This window comes from Chlamydomonas reinhardtii, chromosome 16 (assembly GCF_000002595.2).
Source record: "Chlamydomonas reinhardtii strain CC-503 cw92 mt+ chromosome 16, whole genome shotgun sequence".
NCBI lineage: Eukaryota > Viridiplantae > Chlorophyta > Chlorophyceae > Chlamydomonadales > Chlamydomonadaceae > Chlamydomonas > Chlamydomonas reinhardtii.
This window is the reverse complement of record NC_057019.1, coordinates 7,673,576-7,697,688: the sequence shown is the minus strand read 5'-3', so window position 1 is coordinate 7,697,688 and position 24,113 is coordinate 7,673,576. Positions and strand designations below refer to the sequence as shown.

General features: G+C 65.4%; 6 protein-coding genes across 9 annotated transcripts; 4 read left to right on the top strand and 2 right to left on the bottom strand.

Moving 5' to 3' along the window:
- The first annotated feature begins 53 nt into the window (after positions 1-53).
- On the top strand, positions 54-4,399 carry CHLRE_16g690767v5 (uncharacterized protein). Its single transcript, XM_001698791.2, has 8 exons — positions 54-201; positions 565-667; positions 822-995; positions 1,284-1,499; positions 1,971-2,173; positions 2,891-2,924; positions 3,105-3,235; positions 3,610-4,399. The coding sequence occupies exons 1-8, from the start codon at positions 115-117 to the stop codon at positions 3,862-3,864; spliced, it is 1,203 nt and encodes a 400-aa protein (XP_001698843.2). The 5' UTR covers positions 54-114; the 3' UTR covers positions 3,865-4,399.
- A 54-nt stretch (positions 4,400-4,453) lies between these two features.
- CHLRE_16g690655v5 (uncharacterized protein) lies at positions 4,454-13,670 on the top strand. Its single transcript, XM_043071687.1, has 9 exons — positions 4,454-4,795; positions 5,047-5,517; positions 5,661-6,820; positions 7,018-7,165; positions 7,386-9,127; positions 9,280-9,396; positions 9,523-11,763; positions 11,917-12,206; positions 12,451-13,670. Exons 2-9 carry the CDS (start codon positions 5,211-5,213, stop codon positions 12,596-12,598), a joined length of 6,153 nt encoding a protein of 2,050 aa, XP_042916326.1. The 5' UTR covers positions 4,454-4,795; positions 5,047-5,210; the 3' UTR covers positions 12,599-13,670.
- A 1-nt stretch (position 13,671) lies between these two features.
- CHLRE_16g690543v5 (uncharacterized protein) lies at positions 13,672-14,223 on the bottom strand. Its single transcript, XM_043071686.1, has one exon. The coding sequence runs from the start codon at positions 14,003-14,005 to the stop codon at positions 13,796-13,798; it is 210 nt and encodes a 69-aa protein (XP_042916325.1). The 5' UTR covers positions 14,006-14,223; the 3' UTR covers positions 13,672-13,795.
- Positions 14,224-14,373: 150 nt separating this feature from the next.
- CHLRE_16g690431v5 (uncharacterized protein) lies at positions 14,374-17,260 on the top strand. Of its 2 annotated transcripts, XM_043071679.1 has the most exons (3): positions 14,374-14,420; positions 14,544-15,699; positions 16,036-17,260. In XM_043071679.1, the coding sequence occupies exons 2-3, from the start codon at positions 14,613-14,615 to the stop codon at positions 16,431-16,433; spliced, it is 1,485 nt and encodes a 494-aa protein (XP_042916324.1). In that variant the 5' UTR covers positions 14,374-14,420; positions 14,544-14,612; the 3' UTR covers positions 16,434-17,260. The 2 variants fall into 2 exon arrangements, with proteins under 2 accessions (XP_042916324.1, XP_001698846.1); XM_001698794.2 differs by having other exon boundaries at positions 14,374-15,699.
- Positions 17,261-17,681: 421 nt separating this feature from the next.
- Positions 17,682-22,843, bottom strand: CHLRE_16g690319v5 (uncharacterized protein). The gene is made up of 10 exons (XM_043071676.1): positions 22,606-22,843; positions 22,398-22,476; positions 22,161-22,252; positions 21,756-21,870; positions 21,118-21,183; positions 20,738-20,809; positions 20,239-20,517; positions 19,786-20,141; positions 19,264-19,483; positions 17,682-19,059 (listed from the first exon to the last, which is right to left on the bottom strand). The coding sequence occupies exons 1-10, from the start codon at positions 22,629-22,631 to the stop codon at positions 18,901-18,903; spliced, it is 1,464 nt and encodes a 487-aa protein (XP_042916323.1). The 5' UTR covers positions 22,632-22,843; the 3' UTR covers positions 17,682-18,900.
- Positions 22,844-22,943: 100 nt separating this feature from the next.
- On the top strand, positions 22,944-24,089 carry CHLRE_16g690207v5 (uncharacterized protein). 3 transcript variants are annotated; one of them, XM_043071673.1, is made up of 5 exons: positions 22,944-22,963; positions 23,083-23,157; positions 23,263-23,352; positions 23,442-23,531; positions 23,621-24,089. In XM_043071673.1, the coding sequence occupies exons 3-5, from the start codon at positions 23,298-23,300 to the stop codon at positions 23,854-23,856; spliced, it is 381 nt and encodes a 126-aa protein (XP_042916322.1). In that variant the 5' UTR covers positions 22,944-22,963; positions 23,083-23,157; positions 23,263-23,297; the 3' UTR covers positions 23,857-24,089. The 3 variants fall into 3 exon arrangements, with proteins under 3 accessions (XP_042916322.1, XP_042916321.1, XP_042916320.1); XM_043071674.1 differs by lacking the exon at positions 23,263-23,352; XM_043071672.1 differs by lacking the exon at positions 22,944-22,963 and having other exon boundaries at positions 22,984-23,157.
- Positions 24,090-24,113: the final 24 nt, after the last annotated feature.

Here is a 24,113-nt window from a genome sequence, read left to right as displayed (position 1 = left end):
TCCTGCATGAGCTTTCAGGGCCACTTGTCCACCAAGCTTCTGTCGCGGTTCAAATCATTTGAGAACGGGTTTTGCGCTAGTGTGGCTTACCGCTCGCGCGGCCCATTGGGACAAATGGCTGCGTTGTTAAACGTCGCTGTCGTGGGCGGCGGTATTATGGGCGCGGCGATCGCCAACGCTGCGAGTCGCGTAGGGGCGAAGGTTAGTCGTGAGGGAGGCTGTGGTGGGCAATGGGGAAGGCTGGCGCTAACGGGTTTTGCCACGGTGGCCCCTCGCCGTGTGCAGTCGGGGCGATGAGGCGGGTGCGAGCCAAGCTCGATATGCACAAATTCGTACCTTCCCCTGATTGGCAGACAGTCCCGCTAGGTGTCAGACAGTCCTGTAGGCGGAGCCCACTGGTGTCCAACACGTCGCCCCCTGGCTGCTGCCCGCCTGCCCTACCTCCCTGAGCGATGTGCGCAGGGGTGGATGTGCGGCATGTCGTTGGCCATGCAACCAGTGTCTGCCCTCCCTAACTCCCTATCCATCTTTGCTTTGTGTTCTTCTCTGCTGACGTTCTGAAAGGTCCGGGTGCTGGACGTGGAGGCCCGGCCGGGCTGCGGCGGCTCCACCCGCTCCACGTGGGCCTGGCTCAACGCGCAGAAGAAACTCCCTGAGCACTACAGGGGTGGGTGCAGTGTCAGGTGGCACGTGACAATGATGGGGGCCAGTTTATCACATGCATAAGTCTAGATCAGGGAGCCCACTGTGCGTGAGGCACCCTGCGTTTTGCCACCTGACAACCTCCAAATGCGTAAACCCACATTACCCCTCGCACACAGACCTCAACCTGGCTGGCCTGCAGCGCTGGAAGGCGGACTGGCCGCACCTGATCAACCCCTGCGGCAGCCTGGTGTTTGGAGACGACGATTCGCGCAGCCTGACAGACGCCGTCTACCCCGCACAGCGCCTGGGGTCGGGGGAGGTGCTGCAGCGGGAGCCCGGCATCGCGCCAGGTGAGATGGGGCGCCGTGGCGTGTGGCCGCGTGCGTACGAGGAAGTGCTTGGCGATACACGTAGTCAGTCACCTGGAGTAGTGCCACACCCAGTGAGATTGGTCTGCGGTCCTGCAACGGGAAAGGAGCCGAAATCCATGCAACGCCTTTCATATGTTTCCAGGCAGTAAAATGCCCCCACGATGCACACACGCGATTTCCAGCACGACTTATGGAGAACCGTCCGTGCGGACGCCTAGACATTTCCGTTCCCACCTTGAACACGTGCCACCTTCATGTTGACTGCAGGCATGGCGGCCCGCGGCGCGCATCTGTGGGTGCAGGAGGCTTACGTGGACCCGCAGGAGGCGTGTGCGGCGATGCTGGCGGCGGCGGAGGCGCGGGGGGCGGAGGTGCTCCTGGGGCCCGGGCAGCGAGTGGAGCGACTGCAGGTGGAGGCGGTGGCGGACGAGCAGCAGGAGGGGAGACATGGCGAGTTGGGAGCTGGCAGGCGGAGAGTTACAGGTATGATAACCTCTTCTCCCGGTGCTCGCGTGGCTGCACGAGGCGGCAGCAGCAATAGCAGCAGCAGCGCCGCAAGGTTGATGGTGGCAGCACCAGCGCCACAACACCAGGGGTGATTCACGGGTGGCGGTTTCAGGGGAGCGAGCGAGCGGCAGCAGCACATGATGACCCACCACAACGGTGCATCGGTTGTGGGGTGGGGTCTAAGAGGCTTAGCGCTGTGAAATGATGGCCTGGGGAGACCACCTAGGTGGGACACGCTAGGGATGTGGTTGGGGAGGTCGCGTTGCTGGCGGCGGCATTGGCGCGTGCCGTGGGCGGCCGGCCGGTGGTGGTCGCGCGGGGGGGGGGGGGGGGCGTGTCGTGCCGCGGGGTTTGGCCCGTGCGCTGACCGTGTGTCACATCTCAGCAGGGCTGCGTCAGCCAGCATACGTACCAGAGCGCATCACTCCTGTGAGTCTTGTCCTGCAGGTGTGGTTACGGCGGACGGCAGCTACCACGCGGCAGACGTGGTGGTGCTGGCGGCGGGGGCGGCTTGTGGCCCCCTGGCGGCGGGGGCGGGTGTGGAGGTGCCGCTGCTGCACAAGCCCGCGGTAATCGCACTCACGCAGCCGCTGCCGGGGCCGCCGCTCACCCGCCACCTGCTGTCCAGTGAGGAGGTGTTCGCGTTCCAGGTGCGCCGCTGAGGTCCGTGCGTGCGTGTGCGTGTGTGTAGCAATTATTTCCATTCCAGAGACTATATTCCTTATTCCTTTATATTCTATTGTATAAGGATAGGCGGCAGGGAGAAGTCAGCATGAGCGAGAAGCGGCCTTGCGCGTCCATGGACAATTGACCGTCGGCCCTGGGCCCTGAGCAGTTGCAGCGTGCATGTGCGTAGCGGAGGGGGCAGGCAAGGCCACGTGGAGGAGGACAGCGCGGCGTCGCCCAAGAAGCGGCGCCGGCGCGCAGGTTGAGGCCGGCCGGTGTCTGGTTAGGGTCTTTGCTGGCGAGCATAGCACCGCGCAGTATGTGGTAGGCCGCAGCAGTGAGGAGTTTTGTTGCTAGAGGATTTCCTGCTGTTCGATTGATTGCTGGCTGTGCTTGTGCTTGGCAGCGGGACGTGGCTGGACGCATGGCGGGCCGTGCCTGTACAAACCGACCCCGGCTATGTCCGGGAGATGAGGTAGACGCTTGCGGCCTCAGACTAGAGACGTGGCGTGGGCGCAGCCCACTTTTTCCCATGCGAGGGGAATTGTCCATTCCAAGAGACCGGGGTCATTGAAAGGGACACAATCTGCATACGATGCTGTTAGGGCCTTGTGTTGCCGGACTGGCATGTGCGCATGTTCCTACCGGGAACCACCAGATGCTGACGGCACCGTTTCACGCTTACCGGCATGCTGTTACAGAGGCCAGATGGGTCCTACATCCTAGGCGACACGCGTAAGTGGGGCGCGTACAGGGTCAGTTGACAGGAGGTACTGGTACCCGCAGGGGTGACGACGGCCTCGTTTAGCACGGGGAAAAGGGCCTGGGCCTCCACCACGTGCTCCGCCTGACGCCCAAGGTTCGCCGCATACCTACTCCGCTGACGGCACTGCCCTGTGTGTCGCCTGCCTGCAGGCGCTCACGAGGACGGCAGCCAGGCATGGGGCGAGTCGCTGCTGGCTCGGGCCACTGCGCTCGTGCCGGGGCTGGCGGAGCGGGGCGCCCGGGTGGAGGCGGTGCAGGTGGCGCACCGGCCCTGGCCCAAGGTGCGGCGTTGAGATATGGCAGCATGACAACACCACACACGCCAAGCAGATACACCAGTTCAGGAAAGTCTTCGCAGCCAAGCGCTTCAGCGGGGTCGAAGCTTCCGAGCCCCCTGTCCGTGCCTCATTGCCTGCCTGCCTACGTTAGTCGTCTTTCGGCACCAGACACGACCTCTTTATGCCTGCCACGTGTGCAGCGGCTTCCCACGCATGCTAAAGCAGTACGTAGCGTGCGAGCCCACGATGATCCGAACGTGAAGGCAGTTCGCTTCTGGAAAGATACCCTTTTGCCTCTGCCCCGCGCCCTTGGAAGTTCCAGTTGCTCTGCGCTGATGACGCCTATCGCTTCTTGAACCCTTGGCTCCTCTACGCAGGACGGCCACCCGATCATAGGTCCGGCAGCTGCACTGGGCTGCCTGGGTCTGTACGTGGCCACCATGCACAGCGGCATGACGCTGGCGCCGCACGTGGCGGAGCTGGTGGCGCAGGAGCTGCGGCACTGGCAGCGAGAGATGGGGCGGGCGGAGGGCGCGGCCCCGGAGCTGCTGGCTGCGCAGGCGCTGTTGCGGCCGTACCGCCTGGAGCGGTCTTACGACTCGGGGGTGGCGGCGTACGGCTGGAAGCAGTGATGTTCACAGGTGGACAGAAGACGACAGATGTGACGTGGCGTGGGTGGGCGTTTCAAGTTTGCAGGGCGTGGGAGGACCGTTACTGTGCTGAGCACTCAGTACGGTTGATACTTTGTGAATCTTACGATGGACAGTGATAGCGAGTAGGCATTTAGGTAGCGGCTACGGACCAGGAGGGGCTGTAGACAGGTGCAGGCGCACGAATGTGATAGGAAGAGGGCCTTCGGTGCAAAGGGAACGGTGCACGCATGCATTGCCATGCAACCAACGTGAGCTGGCCCCATACAGACAATTACTGATTTACTGTAGCTTTGACTGGCAGTAGCTTCATGGCGCGCTGACCGCGGCCTGGACCGCAGCCACCATGGCGCGCCGAGATGGGGTAGACTCGCGAGGGGTTTTGTGGAGTGCTCAGAAGCCTTTCAACATGTCATTCACCATAGATCATGACTCTGATATAGATGCTATTACCATGCATTTAATTGCTGGCCACGGCGTTTGAGCGGTGCACCGTTGACTGCGCGTGCCATGTCGAGCCCGCTGCTCTCAATCTACTCGCACATAATATGGCGAGGCAACGGAGAGCGATCAGCGCTCTGCCGTAAAGTTTGCGCGCTCGTGTTGGGGCGAAGCCATTCCACACCGCTGTCGGAGCTGGCGGGCCTGGCGCCAGAGGGCGCGAGTCTAGCCGCCATAGTATCATCGGATCCGTGCTTCGTGGCGGACGCGGACGGCATTCGCGCGAATTCGTCGGCAATCCTGCAATTCGGCCGCTCAAGCACGTATGCCTTAATCGACGAGGCATACCCAGTGTCTGACGGTGTGTCGTATCTCAAGAACGCTCTCGCTAAGTTTGCTGTCTCTGAGGCGGAGGCCTTGGGCAGTGATGCTCCTCCAAGCTCACTTTTCGTTTTAAGCGTCGGCTCAGCAGGTGAGCTTGGGCCTCAGTTGTGGTGACACCGTGAAGGTCGTTCGCTGTATGTGTGCTGTATGCGCCGAGCGCCGGGCACAAACTGAGATGGGTTTGTCAGCCCTTGCCCACGCTGGTACAGACAGGCAACAGCATGAGTATTCAAACGCACGCTTGTTACTCTAAGTGTCAAAGTTCCCGCATTGCTACCCCGCCCACGCTTACCGCGCCTCTTGCATAGTTGGCGCCCTGACACACTACGCTGCGCGCAGACACCTGGCTTGACGCCTCGTGGACCAGCGACCACCCCTGGCGGGGCAGCTCCAACCCCGCGTACGAGGGCGCCCATGCGCTGCTGGCAGGCGACAGCCTGTGGTCGGTCACTCCGGGGGTGTCGGTCAAGTTCAACCTGGGGGCGCTGCTGACCCGCGCCAGCATGGTGCAGCCGCCGCAGCCGCAGCACAGGGGCGCAGTGGCGGACGGCGGTGACCCGCAGTCTGCAGCGGCTCCAGGCACCCAGTCGTGGGGTGATGCTGCGGCCGCAGGGGGTGGCGCGCACGAGACTGCGGCTCGCAGTGCGGAGGCGGTGGGGCTGCGTGCGGGCCCGGGTTTGGGCATGGACTTGGGGCTGGGCCTGGGTCTGGGCATGCGTTGGCCGTACGACAGCGGCGGCGCCGGTGCAGGCGGCGGCAGCGGGGACCCACTGGATGACTCCATGGGTGAGATGGCGGCGCATGTGGCAGGTGAGCCGGCGGCGTGCAGGTCGTGCGTGAAGGCACGGGAGAAATACTTGGTTTGTTGCCCAAGTTGCGTGTGCTCGCGCAAGATTTTCTCTTTCTCTTGGGCCGTCGTGACGGCCGTTGTGCTCGCTGGGTGCCTCACGCAGCCGTGGCGCTGGACGATGAGGCCGCGGCGCCGCAGCACACCGGCCAGTCTGCGGTGCACCGGCCCGGGTCGGCGGCCGCGACCGAGGAGCGGCAGCTGGGCGGCGGCTTGTTCGGTGGCGTTGGCCGGGGGTGGGAGCTGTTCCCCTCGGGCGGTGGTGGCCATGGGACCCAACAGGGTGGCCAAGCCGGAGCAGTCGGCAGCGCGGGCCTTGGCACACCGCAAGCTGGCGATGAGGCCAAGGGTGGTGTGGGTGAGGCCGGCCTGAGTGGCGGCGGTAACATGTCGTTGTTGGACGAGCTGTACACCACTTTTGCCAGCAGCGGCGTGGGCAGCGCGGGACACGGCCAGCCGGCCGGGGCAGCGCTCGGCTCCCGCGGCGGTGCTCTGGATGGCGGACAATGGAACGGCGGCGGCTGGGACCGGCCGCAGCACCAGCAGCACCAGCAGTCAGGCGAGGGCGTAATGGGTGGCGTGGCCCTGGACCCCTACGACCCCCGCCTGCCGGCCTCGCTGCTGCTGGGCCTGCACATGAACCGCGGCGGCGAAGGCAACCGGGATGCGGGGCAGGGCCGGATGCAGGGCGTGGGCATGGGCGCAGGCGGCCCGCAGGCCATGCCCAACCTGGGGATTCCGCCGCTCGGCCAGCAGGCAGGCCACCTGACGGGCCTGTCCAGTCAGCAGCAGCAACAACTGCAGCAGCACTACCAACAGCAGCTACAGCTACAGCAGCAGCAGCAGCAGTGGCGCGACCCGGCCATCCTGGCGGCGGTGTCATCCAACAAGCCACCGACCGGCCGGGGCATGGGCGGCGAGATGCGCGGGGTGGTGCCCTTCCAGCCGCCCCTGCCGCCGCCCGTGTCGCTGACGCGCGGTGCACTGGCTCTTGCCAGCGCCGGGCCGCCCGCGGCGCTGCCCGCCGCCAATCTGCATGGCTTCGACGTCGCGGCGGCTGCTGCAGCAGCTGCGGGCCGGGGCCTTGTGGGCGCCCAGCCCTCTGCGGCGGGCATGGTGCCAGTCAGTGGCATGCAGCAACAGCAGCAGCAGCAGGCCCAGCAGCTGGGCTCTGCAGCCGCCTCCCTCCTGGACGCCAACGGGTCGCTCTCTGCGGCCGCCGTGTCGACTGCCGTCCACCGCGTGTGGTCTCAGGACAATCCCCAGGTGAGTGCTTAGAGGCGGAGGGGCCATGGGGTTAGAGGTGGTATGCCTTTGATGTCGGCATGTCGCAGAGCAGTGTGGCCACTGGCACTGAGGTGCTAGTTGTAATTTGCACCACGAGCGCCCGCTCAGCTCCTCCTGACGCTGATGTGTGTACCCTGCGCGCCGCCCACCTCCCCCCCCCCCAATGCGCCCCGCAGAACGTCGTGTGCCGCATCGCCGCCATGCTGCTGGCGCTGGCTGAGCCGGACGCCAACACGCCGGCGGGCGAGTCGCCGCACCGCATGCCGCTGGACCTGCTGATGCTGGCGGTGCGGCGGCAGGACCCCGTGGCCTGCAACAGAGCGGGTGAGAGGCTGTGAGCGACCTGTAGCGGCCCAGCCGCACTGCGATGTCGACTATCCGTGCGCGTGTTCCTTATGCGACTTAATTAGCACCAAGCCGCTTCGCCACGGCGCGCCGCCGCTGGTTTAGTCCGCTGCATCTACTGAAGGTTCTACCTCCCACCGCCCGCCCTATGCAAATGTCTTCAACCTCCCACCCGCCCCGCCCCCGGCCCCCCGTGCAGGCAACCTGCTGGCGGCTCTGGAGCAGGACCCGGCTGACTGTATCCGGCTGGTGGAGGGCGGCGAGGCGCGTGAGGGGCTGGGCAGCGAGCCGGGCGAGGAGGCCGAGATGGCGATGCTCAACCTGGAGCGACTGGCGGCGCTGTCGGGCATGAGCACCCAGCAGCCGCAACAGGAGCAGCAGTCGCGGTTGCAAGAGGCCCAGATGCAGCAGCAGCAGCTGCAGCAGCGCCTGCTGCGGCAGCCCTCACTGGGTGCCGCCAGCACCGCCTCAAGCTCGGCGACGGCTCAGCAGGCGGCGGCTCAGCAGCAGCAGCAGCAGCACCAACAGCAGCAACAGCAGCAGCAGCTGGCGGCTTCCAGTTTGTGGCTGCACCAGACAACCTCAACTGCGTCCGCCGCCGCCGCTGCAGTGGCGAGTTCTGACCCGTCGCGTTGGCCCCAGCAGCAGCCGCGCCCGGGGCAGCTAGGTACGGGTGGAGGCAGCTTCTCCTTGTCTTCGCCCACCATGCAGCAGCAACAACAGCAGCAGAACGTGCTGTCTGCCGGTCAATTGCAGCCCGGTATGACACATGCTTCCGCCATGGCGACAGGCCAGCAGGGCAACAACCCGCAGCAGGCCCTCCTGATACAACTGCTGCAGCAGCAACAGCAGCAACAGCAGCAACAGCAGCAACAGCAGCAGCAACAGCAGCAGCAACAGCAGCAACAACAACACCAGCAACAGCAGCAGGCCCAAGCTCAGGCGCAGGCACATGCGCAGCAGCAGGCGCTACAGCAGCAGCTGCAGCTGGTGCAGGCGCAGGCGCAGGCCGCCGCCCTGGCGTCGCCGCTGTCTGGGGTGCCCACCCTGGGCACTGCGCCGACGACCAGCGCCGCCGACCGCGCCGTGCTGCTGCAGCTGCTGCAGGCCCAGCACAACGCGCAGCTGCAACAACAGCAACAGCAGCAGGCCCAGCTGCAGCAGCTGCAGCAGGCGCGGGAGCTGCAGCTGATGCTGCAGCGCCAGACGGCGGCGGCGGCGCAGCAGCAGCACCTCATGCAGAAGCAGCAGCTGCAGCAGCTGATGCTAATGCGCCAACAGCAGCAACAGCAACAGGCGGCGCAGCTGGCTCAGGCGCAGGCTCAGGCGCAGGCTGCGGCCATGCCCCGCATGCCCGTCATGTCGATGCCCGTGCCGCCGCCCTCGCAGACTGCGGCGCTGGCCTCCCTGCTGCAGCAGTACAGCAACTACAGCGCCGGCCAGGCAGCAGCAGCTGCCGCGGCGCGCCTTGCCGCCGCGAACAACCCGGCCACCACCGGGGGCACAGGGGTCAACCCGCTCCTTGCGGCTGCGCTGGCGGCCCCTGCGGGTGTCACGGCGGTCGCACCCGGCGCAGGCGCCCCCGCCGGCGCCCAGGCCAGTGCCCATGGTGCCGGCGGCTCCACGGCTCTGTCCCTGGCCGCCCTGTCCACTGTGGGCGGCCTGCCCACCAGTGCCGGCCCCGTGGCTCAGTCCACCAGTCATGCCAATGTGGCCGCCTGGCTGGCCACCAACCACAGCACAACGGGCACCACCGCGCAGCTGGGCGCAGGCGTGGGTGCGGCGGCCGGTGGCGGTGGCGGTGGCGGCGAGGCTGCGGACGCGGCGGCGCTGGAGCAGCAGCAGCTGCTGGCGGCTGCGGCGGCCCTGCGCGAGGCCGACCCGCAGTCGGGGGCGCTGCAGCAGCAGCTGCTGGAGCTGCTCACCAAGCGCCTGCAGCAGGTGGGCGGCTGCGGGGCATTGGCATTGGTTCGGGGAGAGTGGGAACGGGCGTGTGGCGCATGTGGTTGCAAGTACCGTATTGGTATCGCACATTTTTGTGTGTACTTTGCTGTCTTCCCCTGTAAGCTGTTTCTTATTTTGCATAACGTCAGATTGAGGACAAGAAGCCCAAGCCACCGACTGGCGAGGAGGTCAGCGCCATGGCGGTGCCGGCCGAGGCGCCTCAGCCGCCTGCAAACGGCGGAGACAGTGATACTCTGGCAACACAGGTGAGGGACAACAGAACCATCCGAGGCCGTACTTCAAAAGGCTTGTTGGGCGCAGCAGCTATTATACCTTGCAATGTTTCAGCATTTGTGTTCGTTGCTCAGCACTCTCCGCTCCGCCTTGTGCAGGACCTGGATGCCGAGGCCAGGCGGGCTGAGGCTGAGCTGGCCGCGCCCGCGGCCGAGGGCTCCGCAAGCGCCCTCATCAGCCGCCTGGTGACCGGCGGTGCCACAGCGGCGGCCCCAACCACCACCGCAGCCGACACCGGCGCGGCGGCGACTGAGGCGGCAGCGGTCGAGGAGGGCGAGGGCGATACCGCTGCAATCACCTCCCCGACTGCCAACGGCGACGTGGCCGACAGCGCCGCCTCGGGCTCTGCGGGCATGTCGCTGCCGCTCCAGCTGCTGGCGGCCTCGGCGGCGGCTCGAGGCAGCAGGTTGGGCGCGGGCACGCCTCCGCCCGGCGGCTCGGGCGCCACTTCCACCACCGCCTCCGCCTCGGCCGCTGTGGTGTCGCCGGAGCACCTGCTTCGCGCCTTCCCCGGCCTGGACACGCGCGCCCAGGCTCTGCGAACCATTGCGCAGGTGCTGCTGCATAGCCGCCACCCGCAGCTGGGCGCCGCCGCCACCGACCCCGGCCTGCTGCTGCTGGTGCTGCGGCAGAAGGGCATCCTGGCGCCCGCCGCCGACTCCTCGCTGCTGGCGGCGCTCAACGGGCTGCTGCTCACGGAGCCGCGCTTCTTCCGCCTGGTGCCGTTGGCGGGAGGTGGAGGAGCCGCGGACGGGGCGGCAGCTGGTGCTGGTGCCGGTGCGGTGGTGGCGGTGCAGCTGCGTGTGGACCAGCTGCTGGAGCTGGTGCCGCCCGAGGGCGCGGCGACCGAGGGCGGTGCCGCGGACATCGCGGGCGCCCAGAGCAGCGGCGGCAATGCGCAGTTGGCTGGCGGTGCGGCGGAGGCGGTTATGGCGGCTCAGGTGGCGGAAGCGGCGGCTGCTGGCGCGGCGGCAGTGGCCAAGATGATGTACCTGGAGGCGGCCCGCAACAGCGGCTCAGGACTGGCCAAGCCGCCCGGCGCCCAGGCAGGGCAGCCGGACCGGCCGCAGGCGGGCACGGCCGGCAAGGGCGGCGCCGTGGAGGGCGAGCCCAGCAGCGGCAGCGCCGAGGCCGAGGGCGAGGAGGAGGCCAGTGACGAGGCGCAGCTGGCCACACTGATGCGCCTGCTGGACACAGGCGCCCGGTTGGAGCGGCCGCTGCCAGAGAGCGCCGCGCAGCTGGCAGAGCTCAGCCCGCTGCTGGCAGCGGCGGCGGCAGCAGCCAAGCAGGCGGCGGCGGCTGGCAATGTGCCCGGCGAGGTGGAGGCGAGCGCGGAGGCAGCGGCTGCTGCTGTTCCTGACGCTGCTCCCACCGCTGCCGAGGACACCGGGGCGTCGGCTGCACCCGTGGAGGAGGTTTGGCCACCCGTGCCGGAGCCTGAGGCGCCCGCGCCTACAGCTGCAGCCGCCCCTGCTACAGCTGCTGCCACGGACGGGCCCGCGCCGTCCGCCTCCTCCTCCGCTGCCGCCGCATCGGCAGCCGCTGCCGCGGCCGCCGGCTCCTCGCCAACCGCGGCGCACCTGCAGCCGGCGGTGGTCCGCTACATCAGCGGGCTGGATGTGGCGGCGGGCGCGGCCGACGAGGTGGCGGCGCTGGCGGCCATGCGGCAGCACTGCGCCGCCGCCGGCCGTGTGGTGGTGGACTGCGCCGTGGCGGACCTGGAGATGGAGCCAGCCATACCCATTGCCTCAGCCACTTCCACCGCCACGGCAGCGCCCTGCCCCGTGCCCACCCTGGCCGCCATCGCCGGAGCGGCCGCCGCCCACACCGCCGCACAGGCTGCGGCCCCGGACCCGGACCCGGCTACAGCTGAGGGTGAGGCCGGGGCGGAGGGTGCCGGTGGAGGCGCGGTGGGGTCAGTGGGCTCCACAGCTGCCGCTACCGAGGCCAACGTCGCAGACGCAGGTGTCGAGGCCGCAGCGGCTGTGCCCGATGGCGCTGAGGTTGCTGAGGCGGCAGGTGGTGATGGTGCCATGGCCCGTGAGGACAGCGGCATGCCCAGCACGGAGGAGGAGCCGGCGCAGGCCAACCAGGGCCAGGCGCAGCACCCCGAGGCTCCGTCCGGACCGGCCGCATCGGTGCTGCCAGGTGCTGCCGGGGCCGGCGGGCGGGACGTGCCTGTGCTGCTGGCGGTGCTGGCGCCGGCGGCCCAGTGCTGGCCCACTACTCTGTATGTGCTGGGTGTGGCGGGCTTGGCGCCGGGCAGTGCGGTGCTGGCGGCGGCGGCGGAGTTGCTGGAGGCGGCGGCGGCGGTCAAGGTCATGTGGAGCGCGCGACAGGTGCGTGGTGGGCCGCGGTGAGGCCACAGTGCACGTCTGTGGTACAGGGCTGCCGCGGGCTAAATGAGCCTAGGCCATTAGTGTTGCATGTGCTTTGGTCACTGTACGCTGACTTGCATGTTTCTTCCCGCTCTGGCCCCCCTGTGCCTGCAGGTGCTGCCCGCCCTGGCGCCCCTGCTGCTGCCCGGCGCCCGTGCGGCTCCCGTCCAGGACCTGCAGCTGCTGGTGGAACTGGCCACCCGAGGCACGGCCGCCACTGCTGCCACTGCTACTGCCGCCCCTGGTCCCAATGCTACAGCCCCGTCTGGTGGCGATGCACCTGCTATGGTTGCTGTCTCCAAGCGGCCCTGGACCGGCATGGTGCCTCTGCAGGAGCGGCTGGCGCAGCTGGGGGTGGCGGGCCGCGACCTCGCGTCACTGGCGTCACTGGGCGCAGACGCATGGTGGGTGCGTGGGTGGGCCTATGGGTGGGGGGTGTCGGTACTGGGTGATTGGCGGTGGGATGTGGGCGATAGGCAGTGGGCAATGGACGCGGTGTCTTGATAGTGGACCACGGGACTGCGGGCCGCGGGCGCGCAATTGGCTGAAGGGGATGGGCGGATAGCAATGCGTTACTGTTTGGCAGTCATAAAATGTGCGTGGCTTAAAGTCACCGCCCCTTTCGACCCTCGCCCTCCCCCTCGCTAGGGTTGTGCACCCTCTGTCGTGTGTGGTGGAGGCCGCGGCTGCTCGGCAGCTGTGCGCGGTGCTGGAGGTGCGGCGGGCTCTGAGCCAGGAGGAGGGCCTGATGGACGCCCTGCTGGCGGCCGTGTGCGAGATGCAGCTGCAGCAGTAGCAATCATGGTTAGTTACAGCCGGAACAGCTGGCACACAGGCGCAGGCAGTGGCGAGGCGCCGTTGAGGGAGCCAGCGGCTCACAGCCTCACCGAGTACGTCGGCATCGAGGTGCGCCGATGCCCTGTAGGGCTGGGTGGTGCTAGCATGGGTTGGACCGGCGGATGGAGCGGACAGAGTGCTGCGTTCGAGGTAGGGGGAGGCCATTCATGCACATACACATACAAGCGTGGGGCTTATCATTGCTGAGTGGGTCGAGCCCACGTACGTGGGCGCCTTATACATGCCACTACTATTACGAATGCGATAGATGTGGTGGATGGGAGCACTAAATGGCAGCGTGTCATTGCTGCGAGTTGAGGTCGCTTTGCCAGAGCATTTGTGCTTCACGCACACCCAGCTGCTTAGTAAGTGCTGATCAGAGTGTTTTGATTAGGGCACACAGGTGCTATAGCACAGCAGACGCCGCGCGGTGGGCTGAAGCTCAACGCCGAAGGGCGGCCGCGGACGTTTGAACATTCCCCGCGCATAGCAGAGAGAGACACGGGGGCATTGGGCGGCTATGCGGTAATTAGTCATGACAGTGTGCAGCTCGAGTGCACGATGCAGCAACTGCATGCGGGCCCCCACAGCGGTAATGCTATCCTTGTTCCGTGGTAGCCAGGTTATTGGAGGGGAGTGGCTGGCGCCGAAGTGGGCTGTGCACGCTGGGTGCGCTTGCATGGCGAGTGGTGCCAGAGGTGCAGCCGGAACGTTTGCAACGGTGTTGCCAGTTCCGCAATACGCCAATACTGGACTGGAGCACGAGGAGTCAAAGTGTGTAAGAAGCCACGAACCCGCACTGACAGCAACCGTGCTGCAGTTCGCTGGGACAACGGCTGCAGACATAGCCCTGGAGTGCGGGGAAACGCGGGGCCGTGAAGAGAAGCGCCAGGAAGGAAGGAGAAAAGTGCCCGTATCTGCCATCTACGCCGTAACAGTTTGCCTCCAAAGGCGGAGGAAAATGTTGAGTCGTGCGGCCGCGCTTCTACGGAGCGCACCGCCGCACCGTCACTCTGTAAACGCTTTGGCGCGGATTTGACCGTACCGTATCGTACACGTCTGAGAGGGAGAGCCACCTTCGTAGCTGCTGTGGGAGGGGTCATCTACGCTTGGTAGACGCCGCAGGCCTGAGGGGCAGGTAAAACCGTCTTCGATTTCAAGCATTGCCCTGGTGCCAAATTGCATCGCATTGGGAAGTGCCTGGAGCTCTGGAGAAGCGGAAAGTCGAGGCGGCGGGGAGAGGCGCTGCGGGGGGTAGGCCGTGGGGGTAGGCCTGCGCAGGCATTACGGCCACGCCAAAATCGCGGGACAGGCTGGCCGTGAAGCTGAGCCACGGCGAAGCGGAGCTGCGCACTTTCATTGACATCGGACCAAGCTATATTTCAAAGAGCTCCCAGCTCGAGCCAGCGTTCTGCCCAGGGGCCATCCGGGTGCCTCCGACCGTCCCTTCTGCAACGCCTCTCGCTTATCCGCCATTTGAGGTTAGTATCTGTAATGTTCATTGTTCATACGCGAGCCCGAGTCGATTGCGCCCAAAAGTCCCAGCAAAAGTCCTGGGCGCGAAGGCGTACTGAATTGAGAGTGATGTACTTGACAAAATATGGAATCACAAAAGTGCTAAGAAAGGAGTGGGCCAAGGAAGGGCGCGGTAACCTGCATTTTTAAACCCGCCTGGAATGGGGGGCCAATGGCGCCAAATGTTTAGTCTGGCTTTCTCCTTAAGGGTTCTCCGACCGCCCAAGACAAACCTACTCTTAGGTTGTTACCGAGCTACCTAGTAGGTGCGTTGCTCGCTGCTAGTGTTCGCAGAACTCTTCAGTCGCCGCTCACCGTTCAGACGTCGCGCCCTCCTCTGTGGCCGCTGCTTTGATCGAATACTGCTTTCCTGCACCATTCTATTGCAGCGCCGGATCGCTCGGTGCTCGCGCCTTACCCAGAAGCCAGTCCTTGAGTCTTGATCAGAGAAAGGCGCCATGGCTAAGTTCGTCGAGAACGCCCTCTCGAAGGCGGAGAAGTTCGTGGCCGAGAACAAGAAGGAGGTGGCTATTGGTGCTGCTGTGACCACCGGCGCGCTGCTGGCCGCTTACGCCTATCGCCGCGCCCAGTCGGCGGTCCCATCCCGCGGCCCTTACCCGGTCGGTAGCCTGCCGAGCGATGCTTACGACGCGGTCATCGTCGGCGCCGGTCCCTCCGGCTCCGTTTGCGCCTACTACATGTCTCGCGGTGGTGCCAAGGTCGCTCTGCTGGAGAAGGAGACTTTCCCCCGCGACAAGTACTGCGGCGATGCCGTGTGCACCCCCGCCATCCGCATCCTGGAGGACATGGGCGTGCTGCAGGAGCTGGTCGCCAACAACGAGGCCCACTTCGCCGACGCCGGTGGCTTCGTGAGCCCCAACGGCACCTCCTACATCGGCGTCTCCAAGGCCAAGCTGGGTGAGGCCGCCTGCTGCGCCGTGAAGCGCATCAACCTGGACATCCGCGTCGCCAAGAATGCCGCTCGCGCCGGCGCTGACCTCAAGGAGAAGTTCGAGGTTACCGGCGCCACCTTCGACAAGGCCGCCGGCCTGTGGACCGTCACCTCCGCCACCGGCACCGTTGTGCGCGGCCGCGTGCTGGTGTGCGCTGACGGCGCCACCTCGCGCCTGGCCACCAAGCTGGGCTACTGCACTGAGGCGCCCAAGGGCATCTGCTCGCGTGCCTTCATCGAGGGCGGCACCCACAACACCAACTTTGACGGCGTGTGCTTCTACCCCAAGTGGTCGCTGCCTGGCTACGCCGCCATCTTCCGCCACCCCAACGACGAGCTCAACTTCTGCTACTACCTCATCCCCTGCGGCAAGGAGGGCTACTGCGGCGAGGTCAAGGAGAGCGACCTGGCGCGCCTGCACAACGACGCCATCAAGGCCGACCCCTTCATCTCCAAGGCCATCGGCCCCAACGCCAAGATCGAGCGCATGCGCGCCGCCAGCCTGCGCCTGGGCGGCCAGGGCCTCAAGACCACCTTCGACGACCACCTGCTCATCATCGGCGACGCCGCCGGACACATCGACCCCTACACCGGTAAGCACGGGTTGTTGGGTGAGGAGCGGGGAGGGGGGCAGGTGTTTGTGGAGGGCCGAGAACGGGTGGGCGGGCTGCCTGAAAGAATGGGTGGGGGTTGCGGCCGAAGCGGGGGGGCGCCGAGGAGGGATGGGGGTGGAAGGGTTGGTAGTGTCTTCGATTTTGCGAGGCTGTGCGCCCCTATTTGCAAGGAGGTGGCGACAGGGTGATCACGCTTTGGGCAGCGCAGGGCCTATGCTTATCGCGTTCTGATGCAGAGGTCACGCCATATACAGCGACTTGCCCATCACCTGACCCGCTCGCCCTGTATGCCCGCCTTCCTCCTTCTTCTCGCAGGCGAGGGCATCCACACCGCCATGATGGGCGGCAAGGCCGCGGCCGAGTCGCTGCTGGCCATGCGCTCCACCGGCGACTTCTCCAAGCAGTCGACCAAGCAGTACGAGGCCGAGTGGCGCCGCCTGTACGGCCACGACTTCTGGATGAGCAAGGCATTTGCCGAGGTGGTGTACCGCTTCCCCATCCTGCTGGACGCCGTGGCCAGCGAGATGCAGCGCAAGGGCGACAGCATGATGGCCAAGTGGGCGGAGATCATGACCAACATGCAGCCCAAGACCTACTTCCTGCGCCCGCACGTGGCCATCCCGCTGGGCATTGCCGTGGTGCGCGAGTTCATCGACCAGAAGGTGCTGGGCACCAAGAAGGACAACTACCAGATGCTGCCCATGCCCAAGTAAAGGGGCCCGGGGCGGTCTGCTGACTGGGCGGTGGCGAAGCTGGCGGCAGCTTGCCCGCCCACCTTGTCGCCGCCGGCTTGGGGCGGTGGCGCTGTGTGCCGCATCGGAGCTGCCATGGACAGTGAGCCCAGTGCCGCTGGGGTTGGGGATGAGGGCCGAGGCCGGCTCATCCGGGAGTGAGCGAGGGGTGCCAGGTTGATGTTGGGACATTATCGATTACGGGCGGTCGACACGGCCGTGCAGCAGGGCTCCGTGTGGTGCGGCGCGAAACTGGGGGCTGCGCGGGGGATGGGGCTGTGGCGGCTTTTGGTGTGAGTCGTCCATTCCCCGTTCTCTGTATTACGACGTAGCCACCGCATGTGATAAGCCTATGAGCCCTCGTTGCAGTGCGAGCCGCCTTCATGTATATTGGCCAGTTGCGTGAGATGGTTTGCTGCAGTGTGTAGTGTGGTGATCGTGAGTATGTGCTGTTGCCTGATGTGCTCAGGCTGTGAAGGCTGTGTGCAGGCATGGTCTGGGACACAGGTCGGTGCTGCAGTCAGACTGTGTGGCGCGTGTACCGGTTTTGACGATTCGTTTGGTGCCGCTGAGGAACATAAGGATCTGGAGAGCTCAGGCGTGTATGATGCTGGACTGCCGGGCCTCTCAATGGAGGTCCGTATCGGCAGGTGCGCCCCGCATCCGGGGCAGTGTGAGAGGCGAGGCGAGGTATATGCAGCTGAGCGAGGAGTGGAGGAGGAGCAGGTGCAGGGCGGGCGATGTGCCGGGAGCGCCGGTCCTGCGGAGCGGTGGCCCTCCAGACAGGCGCGATGTAAGTGCGACACTTGTTTGGCAGGTGTCACGCGGTGCACATGCAGCAGCATCGCAGCTTGGGCGGGGCCAGGGAAGGCGGTGCCGAGGTCGCGCCGGACCGCGGGGCGGGGCCTGGCGTTGCTGCGGGCATATCATTGGGCGTTCGTAGGTCATGAGGACAACCGGGGGTACCCCTGAGGACAACAACACGGCAATGCGGGTTATGCGGCCCTTCGCATTAGGATTGGCTGCGCAGCGCAGCGGGGCTAGTTCACGGTATTATTAGCCAAGCATTGTTCTTAGGCATCAATACAGCCGGCCAGCTAACGCGCAGTATGTGGCTGTAGAATATGCGGCCAGATGCGGCAAGCTGATTTAGTACTGGTCGCAGGCGTCAGCTGGTGAGCTGTCCAGCCTCCGTCATCGGGCTCCGTGCCACACCAGATGGCCTGCAGGTTTTAAGGCGGGGTTCAGGTTCAGCCAGTCAAAGTCAGGTCAGGGTCAGGAGTCACATTCAGCCCAGCCACAGGTTGAGTGCTCCCGCGCCAGCTCCTCAAAGGTCGCGCCACCCGCGCCACCTTGGCACGGGTGTCGGCGCAAGAGTCGACACTCGCAGATGGCAGCACGGCACTGCCAAAATTTGCAAGTACACGCATCGCTCCTGGTCACGCTGCGGCATACCCCATCACCCAGGTCGCGTCCAACCCCGGCCACGCACGATCAAGTATCACACGCTCAGACCAGCAACCCCTGCCGACACCTGCGCGCTAGTGAGAATAACTGCCCTCGGGCCCCAGGCGCAGCAACTTCGTCCACTGCCCACCAGGCGAACCGGGCCTGTTGACTGCCTGCCGCATCAGTGCGCGACGCACGGGCACACAGCGGCACGGCAGCAGCACTGTAGCGCCCGTGGACCACCCCCTAATGCTCCACTTCCAGGCCACCACACGCAGGTTCCGACATGCGGCAGCCGCTGCACGCCGCCTGATCATCAATTTGCCCACCCCAACACACACACACTGCATCACTCACACACAATACAAAAAACAGCAGTGCAGTGAATCCCGATTCGATATGAATGTACAGAGGCCCGTGCCGCTAGTTGGAGCTTAGGCGCATGCTCCCAGACGGCCCTAGCGGCCTACCAGCGGGCCCCGCCCGGTCTCCTTCCCCGACTACTCGGGGGGAAAGCATCACTGACAGGACCTGCATGGCACTGGTGACTAGTGCCCCCACCTGCACGCTTTTCAACTCCAGATCGACTGATAGATAGATAGATCGATAAAGGAGGCGTGTGCGTCCGTGTATCCGTACACGCCGCGGCGGCCGACCTGCTCCCACAAGAACAGCACCAGCTCGGCTTCACTCCGCCGCGGCACCACCTCCCCACTCGCTCGCCCGTTCACCCCTACCCACCCAATCCCCGGCGCACCTTCATAATCACCCCCAAGTCCTTCGCGCACCCTGCCCGACGCGCTACCACCCCCAAACAGCACCAACTGGGCTCCATGCCGCCTCCTCAGGCGAACCCCCCCCTGCCCTGTCTGCCTGGGCCTGGCCTGGCCCCCACCGCGTCAGGACTGCGCCGCCAGCCGCCGCTGGCACACGCTTGCATCCAGTGTAAGCACAGCGCCGCTCATTCACACACGCCCTGCCTTGAGGAGCTGCAGCCAACCTAGTGCTGCTGGAAGGCGGACGAGAGGCCGATGGACACAAAGCTGCCCACGAAGCATCCGGCACTGATGGCAAAGGAGGTGACGGGGCCGTACTTGGACTGCTCGGTTGGCATGAGGGTGGAGGGCGCGTGCATGCAGATGGTGCTGATCAGGTGGCCCTGATGGGAGGGAGGGAGGGGAGGGGAGGGGGCCGGGGCGAGGGGAGTCAATGCCAAGCAGGCGCAGGGAGGGAGGGGGCGGAGGGGGCAACGCGAGGGAGAAGAGGCAGGGGTCATCACGCGGGGGTGCGAAGGCGCGCGCGAGTTGATATCAGCGGGTAACGCTCACACGCCCCGCCCTCCTGCCCGGCCCCCGCGGCTCGCCTGTGTGCAGCCCAGCAGCAGTATGACCGCCCAGGGCCAGTAGTCCTGGCTGAGGTACTCGGACAGCAGCCAGGGAGTGGGCGTGACCAGGTGGCAGAACAGCACGGCCGCCGCCACGCCGCAGCGGAACACGGCGTACACCAGGATGGACAGCGGCTTGGGCGCGCCGGTGGACCAGGGGCCGTAGCCCGACAGGAAGCGGCCCAGGAAGTCACCCAGGCTGTGGAAGGGGTGGTGGTGGTGGGGGTTAGTTATTTTCCAAACCCAACTGAACCCGAAAGAGGGCAGCAGGCACAGGGCTGGGTATTGCAGGCCTGCAGATGGGGCCTCGCGAATGCGCCCCACCGCCACCTCCTGCCGGTCCTCTGCCCCACAGCCCTCGCCCCGCCGGCCCCATCACCTTGTGAGTGGTTGTCGAACACTGCTACGCCCGCCTCCCGCCCCCCCCCTGCCCGCCATGAATGTAACCCCCCTGCCCGCAAGCCTTCCTCCTGCTGCCCTCCCACAATCCCACCCCCTCACCTGAACAGCACGAACAGCAGCGGCACGAACAGGTCGCCCTGGATGCGGCCCAGCAGCCCGGGCTTGCCGTTGTGGGCGGCGCAGGGGCTGACGCGCGCGGGGTTGTCCACGGAGCAGATGAATGAGCTGATGCCGGGGTGTGTGGACATGGTGACGCACAAGCACAGGAACAGCGACACGCAGTAGATGTGGAAGGCGTTGCGCGCCTGCCAGGTGCGGCTGTACAGGCTGTAGTCCGACTCCACGCTCACGATGGCGGCGCGGGTGGTCTCGGACCGGGTCTGGCCGGTGCTGGTACTGGGGCCGCCCGGCTCCTCTACCACGGTCAGCAGCGGCTCCTCATAGTCCTCGTCAACCTGTGTTGAGGCGACAGACGTTCCTCACCTCTCCTCCTGACCTCCCCACGTCCCGCTGACCCCCTCCCCCCCACACACACACGGCCCCACCCCTCACCGTGAGCATCTTGCGCTCCTTGGGGTCGTCAATGATCCCCGCCAGCAGCAGCTTGTAGCGCCCGTACGGCAGCCAGGGGATGGACCAGTAGCCGGCGATGCAGGCGCCGATGACGGCGGCGGAGGCGGAGAAGTAGGAGAAGGCGGCGGGCGCCACGTCAGCGGCGGTCTGGGGCTCGTCGCCGCCGCCCGCCGCCGCCGCGCCCTGCGCCCTCAGCTGGCTGACGAAGGACAGCGAGGAGGTCACCAGCCCGCCCACCGCGATGCCCGACACCACACCCTGGGCAGGTGCGGGAGGAAGACGCAAGAGGTGGGGCACAAACGGGTACGAGTAAAGCACGTCAATAACGAGTATCCGTGCAATGGGCGCTGGGCAGGCTTCAGGAGGGGAAGGACAGCAAGCGAAGCAGCAATGCCGGGCAGATGCAGTGTCGGCCTCCGACTATTTGTGAACCGTGCCGCCATTTCGCCGACACGTCCGCGGTCCCGCCCTCCCTCACCCGGATGTGTGAGATGCTGAATATGCTGGCCAGCTGCATGGTGCCGCCCTGCAGGAACGCCATGCACAGGCCCTGCAGCGGCAGCGGCACACACGGGGCGCGGGGGGGCGCAGGCAGTGGCTGTCGGCAAACACGACTCGGACAGTAGCCTGACGTGTGTGGGTGCAGCACTTGCTGGCGCCAGCAATGTTGCGTGTTACGTCCAGCCTTACCAACACCATGCAGCGCCTGCAAACCCGAGTCGGCTGCTGCTCCTTCTGCTCGGCTGCCAGGTCATTGAGCCCCCCCCCCCCCCCGAGTGGCCATAATGGTCTCTGGCCACCACCGTGGCCGCCAGTCCCCAAGCCCCCTGCCCCCCCCCCCCCCACACACACACACACCATGAGCCCCAGTGAGGGCAGTGTGAACTTGGCCATGAGGTCGCCAGGTATCTCCGTGCGCAGAGCCTGAGAGGGTGACACAGGGGCAGCAGTAGGGCAGCAGTAGGGCAGCAGTAGGGCAGCAGTAGGGCAGAAGTCGGGCAGTAGTAGGGCAGAGGAGGAGGAGCATCAAGCGAGTGGGGCGTGTGGGACATGGCCCAGCGCAGTGATGGGCACCACCACCACCACCTCAACAAACAGCCCGGGCCACAGGTCGTCGCTGTCCCCACCGCACCCTGCCTTCAACAGGACCATCCGAAAGCTTGCTATGGCACGGTGCAAGTGGCCATACGAGCCCCTTCACCCCCGCGTCTCTGCATAACTGTTCTGTGCTGTTGTGCGTGCCACCGAGCTCAGGGCGGCGACATTAATCGCCAGCGCCGCTCGCCCTGCTTCTTGACGACACTCTAGCCCCCTCCCATCAGTATTATGGGCTTGCAACTGTCACCTCCGCCTGTGCTCCGCTAATTTAACTTGGTTTGGCTTAGTTTGGGCTGGTATTTACAACCCGCTACAGGTTACCTGTCCCCAGCGCCCCACCATCCTGCCCCACCACCCTGCCCGCCGCTTCGCCCTCCCCGCCGCTCCCAAGCACGCACCAGCGCCGCGGTGGACAGCAGCATGATGAATGTGATGACCAGCGGCTGCAGCACCAGCACACGCAGCGACAGGTGCTTCTGGAACTTAACCAGGAAGCCCAGAGCCACCAGGTTGCTGGAGGGGACACAGGAGGAAGGGGGGCGCGGGAGGCGGGAGTGGAGACGGGCGTGGGGCCGTCGGGCAAGGGGCTGAGTCAGCAATACGGGATGACAGCGACACACTGTGGCGCTGGGTGCCGGGCGGAGGGTGATCGCGCTCGGCGCCTGGCCACTGGGCGCCCGCTTGCAGGCACGGGTCGCGAGCGTTTCGGCAAACGTGAAGCACCACCAACGTGACGGTTTGCGTGTCGGGGGTTTGGTCGAGCGTTCGTGTTCTCCAGGCCCCCGCCCCCGCGACCCTCTTACGCAGTGTTGAAGACCAGGCAAAAGACGCTCATGAAGTTTTCAGTGATGTAGCCGTTGAACGGAGGCACATGCAGGCGCACATCATAGAATTCCTGTGCAAAACACCGCATACCGGGCGCGCCAGGTCTTGATCAGCTTCAGCTCTCAGCACACATCTCTAGACCATGCGTCCAACCTAGCAGTGCGCTTGCCGGGATAACCCAGCTTGCAGCCCTCGCGCGAGCGAGCAGGACCAACCTTCTCGGTGAGGAATACGTTCCATGGCAACAACGTGCCAGTGCCGAGCAGGACGAAAATGAAGTACACCACGCCATACCTGTGAAAGGCAAAAGGCGAGGCAAGTGACATCCGCAACGACCGCACGCCGACTCGTTTAACGTGCAGAGCTTGCGCTCTCACGACAACTGCTCGTTAGTATCTGCTCCTTCAGGTCCAGCGAGCTCACTTGTCTTGGACCTCCTCCTTTGCCATTTGGCTGCCGCTCACGCGCCTGGCTCACAACGCGGCGGAGACCGGATGTTATATACGTCAAATGTGATTCAAGATTCCTGTGGTTATCATCCGCTGACCTATTTGTAGGCAAACTGGAGCGACCTGCGCAGGAGGGAGTCTTTAAAATTTCCGGGTATCGCGCGCTCGCTGGGTGACGCTTGCGCATATAACTAATCACACAAGTCCGGTTGGTACAGAAATTCTCCTCTGCACGAAAAGGACAAAACCGGACGATGACATGTGGCACAACCGCCTAGCGCCAATCGCGCACATGGGCGCCGTACAGCTCACCCTGAGGACTGAGGAGCCAGGTAGCAGAGGCCGAACACTCGAACTGACTCTTGCTGCTGTCTCTGGCATGAACTGAATGTGGCCTGGTACCGACTGCGTCTGCTGACGGCGCCCTGCGGGACCAACTTGCTGGTCGCAGGCACAACGGACGCCAGCGCGGCCACCAAGGAGAAGAAGGGATACGCGCCGGGGCAGACCAAGTGGACGGTGGCAGGTGCGTGTCGGCTGCGTTCGCGGCGTGCAGCTCTTGCTGCTGTCTCTGGCATGAACTGAATGTGGCCTGGTACCGACTGCGTCTGCTGACGGCGCCCTGCCGCAGGTGGCAGTGCCGGCAGCGGCGATTTCGCTGCCAGGATGAAGGCCGCAAACAGGGACACGAGCGACCCCCTTGAGGTGCAGCGCGCTAAAGGTGAGTGACGCATGCCCGGCTAGCAATGCCCCAGGGCCAAAATTCGCCCCAACAAGTGAAATTGCCCTGAAATTGGCGCCCTGCCGCAGGTGGCAGTGCCGGCAGCGGCGATTTCGCTGCCAGGATGAAGGCGGCAAACAGGGACACGAGCGACCCCCTTGAGGTGCAGCGCGCCAGAGGTGAGTGACGCATGCCCGGCTAGCAATGCCCCAGGGCCAAAATTCGCCACAACAAGTGAAATTGCCCTGGAATTGCGTTTTGCTTGCAGGGGAGGCCAGTGCCGCCGCCCGTGGACACTCCAGCGTCCGGAAGTTCATGCCGGACATCCATGATTGGTTCATGGAGAACTGGCGTGATGAGAAGAAGCGGGGGAAGTGGGAGGCGGTGGTGGCTGCTCTTCCTCAGCTGAAGGACGCCAACGTGGACTCCCTCCGCACTGTCTATCGCCGGTGGAAGCGGGAACAGGAGAAGAAGGAGAAGGAGGAGAAGAAGGAGGAGCAGTAGGAGGAGGACTAGGGCTCTTGGTCTACCTCATAGCCTACGGCCCGCTGGTCTTGTGGTTCGAAATGCGCCAGTTTGTGCAGGCGGATTTGTGATGAGCGGATGAATGCGGATGGATGAATGCGGAGAATGCGGATGAGAATGCGGATGAGAATGGATGCATAATCATAGCAGGGTTTGGACAATGGACAATGGATGCTGGAGGTTGGAGCTTGGTGCTGTAACGGGAGGTGTCCATACCATTGCTGGGTGATGACGGT

What these genes read in the sequence shown, in the direction of transcription:
- CHLRE_16g690767v5 (XM_001698791.2), top strand. Translation starts at nt 115, where the DNA reads ATGGCTGCGTTGTTAAACGTCGCTGTCGTGGGCGGCGGTATTATGGGC. An exon ending in GGAGCCCGGCATCGCGCCAG is followed by an intron (nt 996 to 1,283) that starts GTGAGATGGGGC and finishes TGTTGACTGCAG; the next exon opens with GCATGGCGGCCCGCGGCGCG. An exon ending in CGCACCGGCCCTGGCCCAAG is followed by an intron (nt 3,236 to 3,609) that starts GTGCGGCGTTGA and finishes TCCTCTACGCAG; the next exon opens with GACGGCCACCCGATCATAGG.
- CHLRE_16g690543v5 (XM_043071686.1), bottom strand. Translation starts at nt 14,005, where the DNA reads ATGTCAATGAAAGTGCGCAGCTCCGCTTCGCCGTGGCTCAGCTTCACG.
- CHLRE_16g690207v5 (XM_043071673.1), top strand. Translation starts at nt 23,298, where the DNA reads ATGAAGGCCGCAAACAGGGACACGAGCGACCCCCTTGAGGTGCAGCGC. An exon ending in TGAGGTGCAGCGCGCTAAAG is followed by an intron (nt 23,353 to 23,441) that starts GTGAGTGACGCA and finishes GCCCTGCCGCAG; the next exon opens with GTGGCAGTGCCGGCAGCGGC. An exon ending in TGAGGTGCAGCGCGCCAGAG is followed by an intron (nt 23,532 to 23,620) that starts GTGAGTGACGCA and finishes TTTTGCTTGCAG; the next exon opens with GGGAGGCCAGTGCCGCCGCC.
- CHLRE_16g690431v5 (XM_043071679.1), top strand. Translation starts at nt 14,613, where the DNA reads ATGGCTAAGTTCGTCGAGAACGCCCTCTCGAAGGCGGAGAAGTTCGTG. An exon ending in ACACATCGACCCCTACACCG is followed by an intron (nt 15,700 to 16,035) that starts GTAAGCACGGGT and finishes TTCTTCTCGCAG; the next exon opens with GCGAGGGCATCCACACCGCC.
- CHLRE_16g690655v5 (XM_043071687.1), top strand. Translation starts at nt 5,211, where the DNA reads ATGGTGCAGCCGCCGCAGCCGCAGCACAGGGGCGCAGTGGCGGACGGC. An exon ending in GTGATACTCTGGCAACACAG is followed by an intron (nt 9,397 to 9,522) that starts GTGAGGGACAAC and finishes CGCCTTGTGCAG; the next exon opens with GACCTGGATGCCGAGGCCAG. An exon ending in TCACTGGGCGCAGACGCATG is followed by an intron (nt 12,207 to 12,450) that starts GTGGGTGCGTGG and finishes CCCCCTCGCTAG; the next exon opens with GGTTGTGCACCCTCTGTCGT.
- CHLRE_16g690319v5 (XM_043071676.1), bottom strand. Translation starts at nt 22,631, where the DNA reads ATGGCAAAGGAGGAGGTCCAAGACAA. An exon ending in TGCCTGGTCTTCAACACTGC is followed by an intron (nt 21,871 to 22,160) that starts GTAAGAGGGTCG and finishes TGTCCCCTCCAG; the next exon opens with CAACCTGGTGGCTCTGGGCT. An exon ending in TGCTGTCCACCGCGGCGCTG is followed by an intron (nt 21,184 to 21,755) that starts GTGCGTGCTTGG and finishes TCACCCTCTCAG; the next exon opens with GCTCTGCGCACGGAGATACC.